We start from the raw sequence: 15,818 nt of genomic DNA on the forward strand, positions 1-15,818 counted from the left end.
CAGAGTGGAATAAAACTTTTTCGGTGATTGCGACTTATTTTTATCGCATTTGTCAGTTGCGTGAAAAAGAAATATTGCGCAAAATATTGCCGATAAACTCAATAAAATAAAAGTGGCTGAAATACATTTGTGAATATTAATTTATCGAGGGGCGCGAGGAGTGTAGGTTGTAGTTTTACTTTGGTCGATATCCGCTTTAGTAAGACCTCCTGTCTCTCACCCAGAGATTCTGGGTTCGATACCCAGAGGAAGCAAAATTGTCTAGACCTTAAAGTGTATCGCAAAAATGTTGACATCATTGAATGTATTTCAACGCTTAAAGGAAGCTAGTCAATTATTCTATCGTTGATTGAGGATTTCCAGTGAAACTCTCTTTTTTAGGGTTCCGTACCTCAAAAGGAAAAAACGGAACCCTTATAGGATCACTTTGTTGTCCGTCCGTCCTTCTGTCAAGACCCTTTATCTCAAGAACGCGTGAACGTATCAAGCTGAAATTCACATGAAATACTCAGGTCTATTGTCCCTTTAAGCTGTGAAAATATCAAACTTCTAAGCCAAGCCAATCAAAAGATACAGCCGATTATGTCGATATTTTCAACAAATTTTCGACACTCGCAAAGGAATCAAAACCTACAGGATACTTCCCGTAAACTCAGAATCTTGAAATTTGGCATAAAGCATTGTCATATAATGCAAATATAGGAAAAATTGCGAAAATTACATTTTTTTAGTTATATAATATAATAAAAATATTTTAATAAAATGAAACTTACTACCTTATTTCTCACGAACGAGTAAAGGTATCAAATTGAAATTTATACCAAATACCTAGATCTATTGTCCCTTTAAGAAGTAATCAAACTTCTAAGTTAACGCGATCAAAAGATACAGCAGTTTATACCGACACCTTAGACGAATTTCCGTCACACAGGGAATCAAAACCTACAAGGTAGGGTAATTGCGCCGGTTTTCCGTCCAGCTCCTGTTTTCGTCCATTTGACCGACTTGCCACAAACAAATACGGAAAATTAGAATACAAACCTAACTTTCCGTGCAAGTTTGGACTTGTTACAATCTATAATATCTAAGTAACAGTTCTGCCTGCATGAAAATGTAATTTGACAAGTAATAACTCCAAAAAAATCTACGGAAGTTGCTGCTGCACACAGGTGAATGGAAAACGTCGTCAAGTTAGAAAAAAAACGTGCCGGTAGGGAACTTTCATGGTATGTTTAATTACTGTTTTAGCTACTTTACGTAATGTTTTTGGCACGTAGGTCTAATTATTAGCATAATAAACACTATTTTAAGGGTTTATTAAAGTTTTTGTATAGAAATCTTAGATAATTAAGTGGACTAATACTAGCATAACAATTTTGCAAGATTTTGGTTTTCGTCCACGTGGACGGAAACCCTGACACCTAGTTAATATTTTTAATAATCATTTTACTTCAATGGACCTACAAAATACAATGTTTTTTTCTTCTAATATGATCTTTATTGCTATTACATTAAACATTTTAGTTTACGTCCACTTTTTAACAGTGATAAAGCCATAAAAACCGTTAAAAAGATGTGGATGAAAACAAAAAACAGCTTTAAACGTTGTTGTGTTTTCGTCCATGACGTCATGAGCAAGCACTGGGGTGGACGAAAATCAAAATTAGCTATTCCTGTAGATTAGTTTTCGTCCATTTGTCCTTCGACCTATTGAAATATTTTCCTAAATTTAGGTAAGAAACTTATTTAAATCTTTTTGATATCATTTGAAAGCTAACAAAATTACCTTTCAAATGATATACCACAATCCATAGTTACTGTATTGTAGAATTGGTTTTAAGTTAATAATTCAACTGCACCCTTTTTTCTACACAGTGGTCGAAAACTAGCGCACACTAGGACGAAAACTGATTTTTTTGGACGAAAACTAGTGAAATCGCCTCTTTTGCATAAAATATTTTTTATAAAAAAACCCGTGGTATTTACTTATTGTCATATAATTTTAACGTAAAGTAGACTATATAAGGACTAAAATGACATATGATACATATGAGTAAGGGTATTTTAAGATATTCATTTCGCATCACAAAGTTGGCAACTCCGATAATTGGACGAAAACTAGCGCACTTACCCTACTTCCTGTGAACTCAGAATCTTGAAATTCGGCACGAAGCAACGTTATATAGTAGGGTCAAGGAGGCAACAGTGACTCGGTCGGCTACAGTGGCTCAGTCATGTTTCGACCTGAAGGCATAGGAATATATATTTGTCTCTTTTACCGATTCAAAGGTCTTGGTACCCGAACACGTTTAAACCAGTTTGCTCGCCGGTCAAGTGCCGTGCGGAAGGGTGAGGGAATGTTTTTTGTTTTCGCGCCCACTAAATTACATTCTAAGGTGAGTTTCGATTGTTTTCATATCTTTGTTTGTTGCTATAGGTAATAGCCGTTATATTTATCGGATAGTAGGTCTTGTATCAATTGTCTTTAATCCGAATTTTGACTAATTTGTTTTACATCTTGGTTTTTTTGATCAAATATTTACAAAATGGCGTAGAAGTACACAGTGACTCAATTTAATACTTTATACGAATTCAATATTTTTATAACTTTAAATCGAATTTTGTTTTTTATTTACAGAATGCCACGGAAAAAAACCGACAGAAAAATAGGGAAGAAATAAATAACGAAGAGATTGAGATGACTTAAGATCTTATAGGTAGCAATAAAAGTACTAAGAGTCGTGTTGAATTGTTGATTATAATAAGAATAGCTTGTGCAGTTTTGTTATTATTTCTAATAAAAAACTACGCGGAATGGGCATTTTCTTTTCATATAAATACTGCCGTACCACGTTAATACTGTGTACCACGGTAGTGAGTCAGTGTGTACACCTAGTAGTCCACAGTGGCTCAATTATCATTTTTTTGTTTTAGGTTCCTACTTTGACATAAGTAGTAAATAATGTAGAATCATGAGTGCTCAGTTACAGTTCAATAGTGTATTTAAACTGTGAGAAAATTTTAGGCCAATATTAAAGCGATATCTATTTTTATTAAGCTTCGAAAAAAAAGTGAGTCACTGTTGCCTCCCTGACCCTACAGATAAAGGAAAAATTGCGAAAATGATAAATTTGAAGTTATATAAAATTTAAAATATTATTTTTGCTTACATGACATAAAATATTTTTTTAATAATTATAGACTTACTACCTACCCTTTTTCACATGAACGCGTAGGGATATTAAAGTTGAAATTCATATCAAACACTTCTTAAATCTAATTGCCTCTAAACTGTGAGAAATTCTAAATCAACGCAAAAATTCAAAACGCTGAGGTAGGTACCTACCTATAATGCAAATATAGGAAAAATAAATAAATAAAAAATAATCATACCGCATATTATTTTTTTTATAAAACTCCGGACTTTGACGTAATTTTGGTTTAAGTGAAATGAATGGTGTCCATTGGCATAGCTACAGGTTTTACCTTAGAATACTTGTTTTATATTTGTAGATAGTTACCCTGCCTAAAAAAAAACCCTAGCTACGCCAAAGCTAGCGTTATTTGATAAGGATCAGATATAAACACAAAATAATCTTGCGTGCATACCAATGATAATATTTATACCATTTTGCAAGGGGAAAGGGATTTGTGGTTAGCCCTGACTACTTAAGGACAGGAAAAAATCAAATGATATCGCGAGCTAACTACGAACAGCGCCATCTATTGACAACCGTGCGAACTACGTAGTGTCGTTGCTCGGTGATAGGTGTTGCTGATTGCAGCTCATTGTTACAATACTTTTAATTAAAATCGGATTTTATTCCGGAGGTTTTACAATTTCTTACTACTTTCGCAAATCATTACAAATGAAGAAAGGAATTTACGGTGTGGTACCCTCAATGTACAATTAGATTTCGAGCGATACCACTTTTGGGAATTCTCCTTTTAAGTAGTTACTTTTCCCCATTGTAATGTTATGAATTTCATTTTGCAATAAAAATACCATAGTTATGACTCGATTGTCGTAATGAACGAACTTTGTAAACCTTGCAGGTTTGTACGGAACCCTCGGTGCGCGAGTCCGACTCGCACTTGGCCGGTTTTTTCTTCCTCATCATTACTTTACCAATATGTAGGCCAAGAACTTCCCTATTGTGGTTACAAAACTTGCAGCACAAGTATAATTCTGAGTTATTAAAATAAGTATGCGAGTGTGCAGCGTGCAGTGCCTCTACCATGAGTTTACCTACCGAGCATCTCGCTATCGAGGGCGTAAAAAAATGTATGGCAAATTGTACAGCGCCTCTAGCGGTTAGTAGCTGAACCACAGCAAAACTAAAAACACTAATCCTAAATTCTTTAGAAATTTCCATCGATGTAAACAAACACTTATGCACACAATTACACTATAATTACTCACGTTTTCTTAGTATCATACACATTATTTCACAACCTCATGAAACCAACTTTATTCTCATGACGAAACAAATATGAAATCTAACATTGAAATCAAAATATTTTAACAAAATATTTGGATGGTGAAAATTTTTGCAACATGTTAAAATGTCAAATCGACATTTGACGTTTAAATTTAGGTCCTATCTCTGGAAAATCTGTAAGTCATAGACAATATTCATAGATAATAATCTGTAAATTTAATCGATTTTATTTCAAGTATTCAATTATTTCAATTACCAATTACTTTGATAATATTAATTTAAAATAAAATATAAACGAGGTTATATATTCAACAATGTATTTTTTCTTCATTGAATGCAACAACACAGTTTGCGAAGAAGTCTTTGAAATTCAGCTTTATTATACAGACGAGTGTCACATAAAAAGGCCTTTCGACCACTTTTCGACTGGTTTACGATTTTATTGTGCACTTTGTCTAGACCCACAGTATAATTTAAATTTATTTCCTAAACAAATAAAAAAGGGAAAATTAAATTTTCTTTGATTAAGAAGATCCTATTTTGACGATCACATTACTGATCTCAATATCAATCAGAAGAGGGATTGATCTTAATAATTATACAAACGATCTTTAAAAATCTAATAATCGTCTGTTGCAGTCCGTAAATGACATTTACAGAATTGCGATAATCGAGAGATTTTGTCGCATCACTAGTAGATCAACTGACATAGACTAAAAATTCGTCAATGTCAGTTGGCCATATTTGTTTACATTTAGGGAAATTTCTAAAGAACTAAGGTATACCATGAGTTCATCTCAAATCGTTAGGTAAAAAACTTATCTAAATGAATACGATAGCGACTAAAGTTTTTATTAAGTTTCATACAAATAACTTACCATGAGTTGCAATTTTCAAAGATGTCATCGAAAAATACCTTAGCTGTCACAGTAACGTATAGTTCCAAAATACTGGACTGTCCTGTCGATGACATTGACAGTGGGGCGCCACCGTCAATACCGGATCGCTGGTTCAGATTTTTGCCATGTTGGAAACCATATAGTTGAACGATGGTAGCGCCCCCCTGTCATTGAGTTTGGTGGGACAGTTCAGCGTGGGTCATCTATAACTCACTGCCTTATTGACGTGTGAAAAGCAAAATAAAATTGTGGTTTTAGGTCATTTTAGGTGTTTTCTTTATTAAATTATGTCGGAAAGAAGTTTATTACGATGGAACTTGTTATCAGCATGTGGGCAGACCTCCCACTAGGTGGACCGACGATCTGGTGAAGGTCGTGGGAAGAACCTGGATGCGGGCACATTGTGGAGATCCTTGGGGGAGGGAGAGGATGCTGCGTTTCCCAGAGATATGCGAGGGAATTGTGTCGTGCGAAGATGTCTAGCTGTGCTGTGAAAATGTGTGCGGGTTTCCACCAAAGCTGTGCGAGGAAAATGTATCGTACGAGATGTGTAGCAGAGATTTGAAAATGCTCATTAGTGTTGTACAGCCTGAGCCTTTTCTACCAGAGATGTGCTGACCGAGGCGAGGTAAATGAAGCGATTCTATTGGTTCTTTACAAACACATCCTTCGCTACGCATCCTCGCACATCTCTGGTGGAAACGCAGCCTTACGAGATCATGATAGAAAGCTAATCCGACAATGAATATGTATTTTCATAAGTTGAAATTTACTTTTGTTTTTAATCAGTCTGTGTATTATGTACCTATTAGGTTTTGTGAAATAAATAGTCAATAAAAATTAATCGTTTTATTTTCAACTAGCTTTTGCCCGCGGCTTCGTCCGCGTGAAATTTAGTTTGTCACAGATCGTCATAAATAGCCTATATGTTAATCTGGGGTTATAAACAATAATAATGTAAAGTTTCATCAAAATCCGTTCAGTAGTTTTTGCGTGAAAGAGTAACAAACATCCAGACATCCAAACTTTCGCATTTTTAATATTAAGTAGGATATTAGTAGGATATGTATTTACTTAATTATTATTACTGACGAGATTGCTACCATGTATGTTTAGTGACCATGAAAGATTAAAACAATATAATGTATTTAATTAATTATAATATCTTAAGTTTTACAATAATAAGGTAGGTAGGTATATCCATCCAGTTACCCTAGGTCTTTATTATGGATTTAATTTACAAGTAGTTATTTACAAGCACTCTGCTCTAAATCCTTTGGCTTCAGGGAAGAACCTGGACCGCCACCAGTCCAGTGTTCCCTTGGCAGCTCTGTGTATGCGAGTTGCCTTCTTCTTGCTGTTTAAAGTCACTCCACACCTTAACAAATAAACATTACAAATAATAATGACGAAATAAGATAAAAGCAATCAAAATGAATAAAGTAGTAGGTATTTATACACACTTTTCTCAATTTCTCAGTAGTTTTCGTGTCGCCGGTGGCATCAGCATTTCACGTTCGCGTGTCCGTTAGTTCCACCCACCGTTCACTACTGTTGGCTCTTTCTTGGGGCCCTTCAGTGGGCATACTCAGATCGCCATATCTATGGAAAAACCACTTTATTGTATCTAGAAAATATAAATCTAGCACTCATATTACTGAATTTTAGCTAGGCACGTGGAAGTTATGCTGGAAAGGTTGTATTTCTCCAAAAAAACCAGCTCAAAATTATTCGTTTAATTTCGAAATTCCTCCACCACATAGTATGTTTATTTTTACTTAACTTACCTTTCCATAAATTCTACAATCGGTTTAAACGGATAGGCGCAGGTTCTCATTTTCCTATCGTGGTTAAAATCCAATTTTTTGTGAAAAATTATTCATCAATAATCCTTCAACAAAACATGTTTTGTTACTGTTGTCATGACAACAGCTGCGTCAAAGTCGCAATGACAAGAAATAAACAATACAAATTTAAAATCATCATGTTAATTCAGCTTTAAGCACTGTTCTAGGACACTTAAATTTTGCAGTGTTATTTTTGACATTTTTGTTATTTCCTACTCTATCTTTTCTATATAGTTAGAAAGGAGCGGCATTCGTTCTTTCATTCATCCATTCATAGAGTGTGAAGTTGGATACGTTAACATGTTCACCAACATGACATCACAAAACCATCGAATTATCGCTGGCGAGTAAAGTATACGGTAATTGAACTCATGGTATGATTTTAATGCAAACTTCATCGATCCACGTTTAAACTCTATCGACTGTAGTATACGAATACAAGTTTTCGATGGCAACTCATGGTAGAGGCACAGTTAACAACGTTTCCAAGAACGCGGTCGATTCCCGATATAATATTCCCAAAGGGTTGTATGATACAGGGACGCACTGAGCTCTTTGAAAACTACACTTCAGAACTACACAGCTGTGGATCATGAGTAGATTTAGTGTACATTTACTATATAAAAATAAGTCGGGTTTTCCTCCCTGACGCTATAACTCCAGAACGTACGAACCGATTTCCACGGTTTTGCATTCGTTGGAAAGGTCTCGGGCTCCGTGAGGTTTATAGCAAAGAAAATTCAGGAAAATTTAACAAACGAAATTCCACGCGGGCGAAGCCGCGGCCGGAGAGCTAGTAGGTAATAATAATTACTTATACATAGGTATCTACTTATTACTTACTTTACGTTTTCGTTTGTTTGGTGAACACGTTAATCTCAGGAAGTAAGTTAGGTAAGTACTGTAAATTAATAACTTTTTTTATATCGAGGAAGAAGACGAATAAAAATGTTGCGAGAACGGGAAAAAATAATTCAAACTGTAATTCACGCGTAACGAAGTCGCAGGCACAGGCGCACAGCTAGATTATAATTTATAGTGGACTTTGAAGAATTTGCAAGAAAAATGTGTCACAGGAACGCGTGATGAAGACTTTTTGTGATAGATCGAGAATTCGAGACAATTCTTTCCAATTTTTCATTAAAAAAACCAGCCGCATGGTGGAAAAAATAGAAGTACTCAATCTTGGTACTATGTATTACTTATTCTGTGCCTCAATGCATATCTGTTTGTTATGGCTCCAAAGGGGAAGTCAAAGGAAAAACCCATTGATTGTTCGTTCCTTAGATGGTTTGGTTGTCATGGATCTTTAAATCTATACTTAACAATTGATAGAAAACAGGAAAAGGATATGAGTTTTTAAATTTATTTTCCGAGAGGAAATTGGGGACACGTTTTTTATTAAAATTACAGGCGTGTGAGACAAATTACTTTATTTTACGGCATGAGTATGTTTAATTTGAATAGCAGCTCAGATAATAGTTTTATTATTGAGCTGAGAATAGTTAGGTATTTGATAGAGAATGGGTGAAGGATAACCTTTGCTTTTGTAAAGATTCAATAAATAAAACTTCAATATTTCAGGATTTATTAATTGATGATTAATTTTCATTTCATCATATAATTTTCTTCCAAAAGTAATTTTCAACCAAAAAGCTTTTCAAGATGAGCTCGTAGACTCGCAATGTCACAGTAAATAATCTTGTACAGATTAGATAACTTTCTGCAAGACCAAGGTTGCCCCGTCTCCTCTAGCTTAATAGGCCGATAAAGAATAAAATAGATGTGACACTTTCATAAACATATTTTACGCTTACACTTTGAACATAAAACTTTGCGTTCACGGTAAAACTTATTGCGTAATCTACTTTAATGCGATTTTCTTTCCGTTCAGAAAATAGTTAAATTCTACTTACTTTGTTGTAAACGGAGGAAATAATACCGTTTTTATTGCTATTGTAAGAGAATATGGCGCAATCTAAGAGCTTTGGTACCAAATGGATATCATTTTTAAATGGTTTTTATGGATTTAACATCTAAAGACAAAAAATAACATTATTACGACATTACTTGCTTTGTTGTAGTATTGTAATTTTAAACTAAATCTCTAAAATAATTGAACACAGAAAAAATATTTTATTGTAAGTGCACCTCACAGATCCAATCACAGTAAACGCAACAAGTTGAAAAGATACGAGTGCAGTTTAGGCGGCCTTAATCTATTAATACCTACACTTGTGTTCTCATCCAAAAAACTTCTACTTTCAACTTTATTCGTTCAAGTCCTACGGGTCCACAGTAATTTCCAGGAAAACTCTGACTTCATTTGTTAACTTTGTCACTAGATCCTCTGACGTAGATGTCAAATGATCCTCAATATCTCTGACCACGTCAGCCACGTGTGTAGAAATCCGACCACCAGTTCGTGTCCATTCCGCGAAATCGTTCAGGAAACGGTGAAAAGGTGCTTTCTTCTGTCTACTATAAATATGATCCATATCTGACAGAATAATATGGACTAATTGGATATCCTGGCCTTTCTTTGCAGCTGCATTAGAGTCTAAAACATTAATTCTATTCTCGGCCGTAGTTTGAATCGACGTAAGGATTTCCCTAGTCGGTACATTGTCGAAATACGCCATATCGTTCAGTATTATTTGAAGCTCATTGGCTGTAACTTCACTTAGACGGGAATAAAAGGTAGTTTCAGGCAGAGCCTCGTAGAATGCCTTCATGAAAGTCTTAATCTTGTCATCTGGCAATGTGATTAATTTCTCTAGCATACTATTCAGAGCTCTAGTACATTCTATACCCCTCAAACAGATGTGGTACTCGTAACAGAGTTTCCTCTCTGCCCTCCCTTCGGCAGCAGCTATATTGATGACCAGTTTCTGTGTCAGTTTCTTTTTGATTTCATCAGCATCTTTGTCCAATCTATCGACTATATACGTGATTGATTTCATCTGGAACAATGAGCTGATTTTCTTCATGGCTGCCGTCCATAGGAAGGCTTCCTTAGCCTCCGTTACCTTATCATTTGCCACCTTCAGTATCTTTCTAACTTCACTCAGAGAGCCTTTGAGCTTTCCAAAGATTGGTGTCGTCATTTCCAAGTTAGCTTCAGCTTTTTCATTGAAGATTCCGTCAAAAACAGCTTCGATACCTTGAGCTAACGAAGTGACGTATTCGTTCACAAACTTTTCTAGTTTACCCTTGCAGAAATCCAGTTTCTTGCAAAGAGAAGCGGACTTTACCTCGTCAGGTATAGGGTCTAGATTACCATTCATGGCCCGCCTGCCACTCATCATGTTGTAACCGCTAAATAAATAGTAGGATAAGGTATCCATTACGTCTTTGCCAAGACTTAACGAACCCTGCATGTTCACTTTGACGGCGCATGTAAAAGATGCAGTCGCTGAAAATACGATAATCATTAAATACATTATTGCAATCTAAGCACCAATACTTAGCTGTAAAGGAACATTATGGCATTATGTAAACCACAAAAACTACAGCGATATGGTAGTTAACGGATAATTAAAGCTAGACCGTTAGTCTTAAATAAGGAAGTTAAAATTACTTTTAACAATGTTTAAATTAACGGACTCATTAACTGATTTTGTGATGAGGTAATTTAAAAGAAATTATATTGTATCTCACCTAAAATAAAAAATAAATAACTTTTGTAAAACATAGTAAAACTGTAAAAATGTATCTGTTTCCCTAACGCGCAATTCATAAAACTGAAATAAAGTTGTGAGTATAAAATATCCCACTTCTGTAATAAAACACCAAGTACTTGCATTGTATTACATTATCAAGCACTAAACTTAAAAAACCATAAAAAATTCAGTTAACGTACTATGTAATGTCGCGCAAGTAATTCTTTTTATTTATAATAAATATATTTTGTTACGACCATAACCTTACCTAATAAACAAATAATATTATTTTGCAAATATAACAAAATTAAAGCAGATTATGATAAAACCTAATTTCGATCAAATTACTATTATGGTCATCGTGCAGGTAGGTATCTCCATAAAAATATATGCTCGAAGACACAAACCTAAATAACGTTATTAAAAATCGCAACAATAACCATTCCATTATTTTTGCTCAACTGTTTCACAGAGGGCGCTAGGTGACCATAGACTATGACAGTTGCTTTTTTAATATTGAAACGTCAATGTCACTGACATTGTTGAAAAATTCCATCTTTTTATTTTCGGCCATATTCGCCGAAAGTTTGGTGTTCGGTTTAGGTCACGTATCCTTTCGTGGCCTTTAGATCACTGATCTAAAAACTATTCAAGATGGTTCAAAAGAAGGTAAAAGCAATGTGGATTGTGTTAGTTACGGTATTTTTGTGCGAAATAGTGAAAATTATGTCGATACCGTGAACTTCATGGTAACATGTTTAGGTGACGACCTCCTGTTTTCTTGTTTAGTGTTTTGCCTCAGTAAATGCATTTGTTTTTTAGAAAGTCGCGTGTGTTATTGTGGTGTTTTCAGTTAAACTCTGAGTAAATTACATGTTGTGTACAAGTTAAACTAAAATCAATAGACCTAACCTCAAATCAACATGATGCTAAAAAACTTATGAATGCCGTGATTACCGCTATATTATCACCAAGATCTCTGATGTTCAAGTTTCTCAAGTTATCACCGAATTCTGTAGGAGAATCAATAGTAAATTCGTGTTTGTTTTCAGCCTAAGAAGAAGGTAGGGAAGAAGGTAGCGGCCGCCCCTCTGGTCGTGAAGAAGGTTGAGCCCAAAAAGGTTGTCAACCCCCTATTCGAGAAGCGGATGAAAAACTTTGCTATTGGTGAGTTATTTGTATCTTTTTACTTTTTAAATGAAGTCCAGTGACTGATACAAACAAGTTTTGATATGAAGAAAATTGTATTTTTTAGGTTAGAATAGTGGTTTGCAGTGATTTAGTCAGTAGCCTATTGTTTAAATTTTCTTTATTTTGTGTTTAATAATTCTGTGCAATTTTTGCAAACTTCAAAGGAATTTCTTTCAACTACCACTACATACATTGAGCACATGTAGGAACAGTATTTAAACAAGTAGGTTATCAAAATGATGTAAAACAATAATCCGAAGAAACCATGTGGTATCACAAATATACGAGCTTTTTAACACTGATTACGCACCCTAACTTCCAAATGCAATTTAATTTATAAAAGTATGTTAATAGGGTCTCTTTTGCTTAGGCCAGAACATTCAGCCCACTCGTGACCTGTCCCGCTTTGTACGATGGCCGAAGTACATCCGCATCCAGCGGCAGAAGGCCGTGCTACAGCGCAGGTTGAAGGTGCCCCCGCCAATCAACCAGTTCACGCAGACACTCGACAAGACTACAGGTTTGTTTTGTTATTATTAACGTTGCGAGGTTGATTGTATAAATAAGAGTAAACGTGTGGTTTGTTAATGAATAAAATTACCTGAATTGTTTCCTCTGACAACTTTACATGATGATTTTCCAAATGCAACTATGAATCACTATGATTATCAAAAAAATATACGAGCTTTTTAACTCTGATGCATTCTATTTTCAAAATAATTTCTTTGCAATAAGTATTTATTTCTAACGCTAGATTTATTATTGCATTGCAGCCAAGGGTCTGTTCAAAATCCTTGAGAAATACAGGCCAGAGACTGAAGCCGTCAGGAAGGAACGCCTAAAGAAAGCTGCTGAAGCTAAAGTAAGTGTAATACCAAGTTAATTTTATCAAATTATCATCGACTGGATTTGTTTATTTTTATATGATTCTCTCTTTATGAGTAATGTGGTTAATACAGACAGCAAGTCAAGAAAAACCACAAAATGCCAATTTTTTTTTCTCTTATTAACCAGCAGTCTGTCAAATATTAAATAAACTGATACGGTTTTACAAACAACAACAGTTTATTTGCAAATCCTTAATCTCAACAAATCTGCCCCAGAACATGATGCATAACAATCATATAACCAATTGCCATGAGGACACTCGACCACCAAGATCTCTGAACATCCCGCCACACACCCACCAACCAAAATTTCCAGAACAATCCTACAATTAACCTTTATTACAGGTCGCCAAGAAGGAAGAACCCCCAGCGAAGAGGCCCAACACAATCCGTGCCGGCACCAACACGGTGACCAAGCTGGTTGAGAAGAAGAAGGCTCAGCTGGTCGTCATCGCTCACGATGTTGACCCCATTGAGGTATGTATTGATTTTTGTGTGCTAGTGTCATAAGGTTCATTCCATTGGGTATGTGTACCACCAATCAATTTAATTTTAATTCCGAAAGCAACAGGACTAACTTATTTTCACCACATTTTACATATGGATACAATAGAAATTTTAATTAAAATGTTTTATCAACTTCTAAAACCCAAAGAACGTTTGTTGTCCTATCTAAATGAAGTGTTATTTAGAGTATTTTTGGTTTATGGTGTCAACTACCCTTACAAACAAAATGTAGACACATAGTCTACATTTTATTGTGAACAATCTTTAACCTATCCTATTTATTTATTACCAGTAAATACCTGGAACCTGTAAATACGAAAAATCATACACTATCTTATTGCGCATCAAATCTTGATAATTGGCAGTGATGTAAAGAATTTCTTCACCTGAGGCTGCATGTAACATGTTACAAGCAAGCTGCATGAAGAGATATGACTCTGAGCCTTTAAAAATCAAGATTTTAGTTCAAATTTACAGTTTTTTGAGGGTATCTAAATGCATAGTTGTGGATGTCCTATAAGCTTGTCGTTGGACAGCCATATTTTTTCAAAAAATATAAACCTTATTTTATGTTTTGCAACAGTTTCATCAACCAAAGAAGTACTGAAAAGTGTTAGTACTTTTCTAGTCCTTGATTAGACAAGGGCCTGATGTAAGAGATGTTTTATCACTGGCCTTCTAAAGATTCTGTTGTTTCGAAAACTAATTTTACATTTGATTAAGCAGGTATTTGACAATAATTTCACATGATGATAAGTGTAGATGCAGTCTAGGGTGGTATTTACCTGCCTGATAAGTGTCTATTCACCCTTGACTTGGAGAGGCCCAAATCAGTGTTTAGGAAAGCTTATCTAAGGCCCGAAACTGCGTTAAGCGGACGCCCGCAAGGCTTAAAGGTGAATTCCACTCCCAATCTGTTTGCATGAGACTTATTTATAGCCATAATAACTATAATTAAAATATTTTAGGATAGATTACTTAATAACAAACCTATTCTCTTATTTCAGCTGGTACTCTTCCTGCCCGCCCTGTGCCGTAAGATGGGAGTGCCCTACTGCATCGTCAAGGGCAAGTCCCGCCTCGGAGCGCTGGTCCACCGCAAGACATGCTCGTGCTTAGCGCTCACTCATGTAAGTACTTGCATAGTGTTGAATAGTTGATAGTCCAGTTGAATACTTACAAACTTGAAGAATTTGATTTTCTAAAATTAGAATAAGGCCCGGTTTTCAAGACGAAAGATTTGGTTTTGTCTCTGCTCGGCTTTGCGGGGTTACTCCGAAAAACGTCATTCAAAGTTTCAGATGTTGCCATCTCTTTTGCACAAAGCGAGATGCTACCATGAGCGACGGTGACAGATAGACCCGAAACTACGTAAACAGCCTTTCGGAGTAGCCCCTTGGATCCGATATCTGATTGGTTACTCAAATCTCGCATCTCCTCTGCTTTCCACTTTGGTGGAAACCAGACCTAACGAAAGATTGTAATTTTGCTAATTCTCAATATCAGTGAGATTTTTTACAAATCATGTGATTTCTCTATCAAAAATTGACATCAGATCCAAGAAAAATTTAGGAATACAGCAGAAAATCTGCAGTTAGGTCCTCCCATGTCAATGATGATTTATTTGCTATCAGAAGAGCTGTGCTGACAACTCATCTACCACCAATAGAACTTATCTGAGTGTCCACACCGCACCTATCAAATCCACTCATCCCCGACCACTTCTAACTCTTCATTTATCCACCAGGTGGAGTCTGGCGACCGTGCTGCCTTCACGAAGGTTGTGGAAGCCATCCGCACCAACTTCAATGAGAGATACGAAGAGCTGAGGAAACACTGGGGCGGTGGTGTACTCGGAAACAAGAGTAACGCGCGTATCGCCAAGCTTGAGAAGGCAAAGGCGCGGGAAATTGCGCAGAAGCAGGGCTAAATAATAAATAAGACGTTGTATTTGAGTGTTTTATTTCTAGGCTTAGAGTTGACCCATCCAGCATTAGGTTATCTTGCAGTCTGGCCACAGAATAAGTAATAAGCACAGAATAATAATAAGTACCTACCAAGGTACAGAAGAATTACTCCGCAGACGATTTAAATAAATGTGAGTCTTGCTACGACGCGAAGTGGAATTCAGCCCCCCTAGACAAAACTCACTTTTTGCTCGAATCGAAAATCGAATCCGTCAAAACTCCATACAAAAAAGGGGCTTTTCGACTGGTTTGCGATTATAATTTGCACTTTGTTTAGACCCACAGTTCGCACAGCACTACTTACGTACGTTATATTCCTATTCACCTACAAGTTTTGTCTCTATCGCGTGCCTCTGAACTCTTCTTATAAATGACGTCACTCCAAGGGAAGCGTCAACTTTACCAAACAAGGTATA

The 15,818-nt window shown here is 35.8% G+C and overlaps 2 protein-coding genes, 3 long non-coding RNA genes and 1 other non-coding gene across 6 annotated transcripts; 4 read left to right on the top strand and 2 right to left on the bottom strand.

Moving 5' to 3' along the window:
• Positions 1–2,187: 2,187 nt before the first annotated feature.
• LOC135086032 (uncharacterized) lies at positions 2,188–2,815 on the top strand. Its single transcript, XR_010260270.1, has 2 exons — positions 2,188–2,396; positions 2,639–2,815. It is a non-coding gene; the product is annotated as an uncharacterized LOC135086032 (long non-coding RNA).
• Positions 2,816–4,562: 1,747 nt separating this feature from the next.
• Positions 4,563–6,185, top strand: LOC135086041 (uncharacterized). Its single transcript, XR_010260273.1, has 2 exons — positions 4,563–5,251; positions 5,669–6,185. It is a non-coding gene; the product is annotated as an uncharacterized LOC135086041 (long non-coding RNA).
• A 99-nt stretch (positions 6,186–6,284) lies between these two features.
• LOC135086049 (uncharacterized) lies at positions 6,285–7,238 on the bottom strand. The gene is made up of 3 exons (XR_010260274.1): positions 7,129–7,238; positions 6,805–6,943; positions 6,285–6,719 (listed from the first exon to the last, which is right to left on the bottom strand). It is a non-coding gene; the product is annotated as an uncharacterized LOC135086049 (long non-coding RNA).
• Positions 7,239–9,431: 2,193 nt separating this feature from the next.
• LOC135079967 (uncharacterized) lies at positions 9,432–10,914 on the bottom strand. The gene is made up of 2 exons (XM_063974617.1): positions 10,849–10,914; positions 9,432–10,603 (listed from the first exon to the last, which is right to left on the bottom strand). The coding sequence occupies exons 1-2, from the start codon at positions 10,880–10,882 to the stop codon at positions 9,474–9,476; spliced, it is 1,164 nt and encodes a 387-aa protein (XP_063830687.1). The 5' UTR covers positions 10,883–10,914; the 3' UTR covers positions 9,432–9,473.
• Positions 10,915–11,396: 482 nt separating this feature from the next.
• On the top strand, positions 11,397–15,385 carry LOC135080015 (large ribosomal subunit protein eL8). The gene is made up of 7 exons (XM_063974685.1): positions 11,397–11,519; positions 11,903–12,017; positions 12,412–12,561; positions 12,815–12,903; positions 13,274–13,405; positions 14,443–14,565; positions 15,183–15,385. Exons 1-7 carry the CDS (start codon positions 11,505–11,507, stop codon positions 15,363–15,365), a joined length of 807 nt encoding a protein of 268 aa, XP_063830755.1. The 5' UTR covers positions 11,397–11,504; the 3' UTR covers positions 15,366–15,385.
• LOC135087200 (small nucleolar RNA SNORD36) lies at positions 12,273–12,348 on the top strand. Its single transcript, XR_010260711.1, has one exon. It is a non-coding gene; the product is annotated as a small nucleolar RNA SNORD36 (small nucleolar RNA).
• Positions 15,386–15,818: the final 433 nt, after the last annotated feature.

The sequence above is a fragment of the Ostrinia nubilalis genome, chromosome 2 (genome assembly GCF_963855985.1).
Source record: "Ostrinia nubilalis chromosome 2, ilOstNubi1.1, whole genome shotgun sequence".
Taxonomy (NCBI): Eukaryota; Metazoa; Arthropoda; class Insecta; order Lepidoptera; family Crambidae; genus Ostrinia; species Ostrinia nubilalis.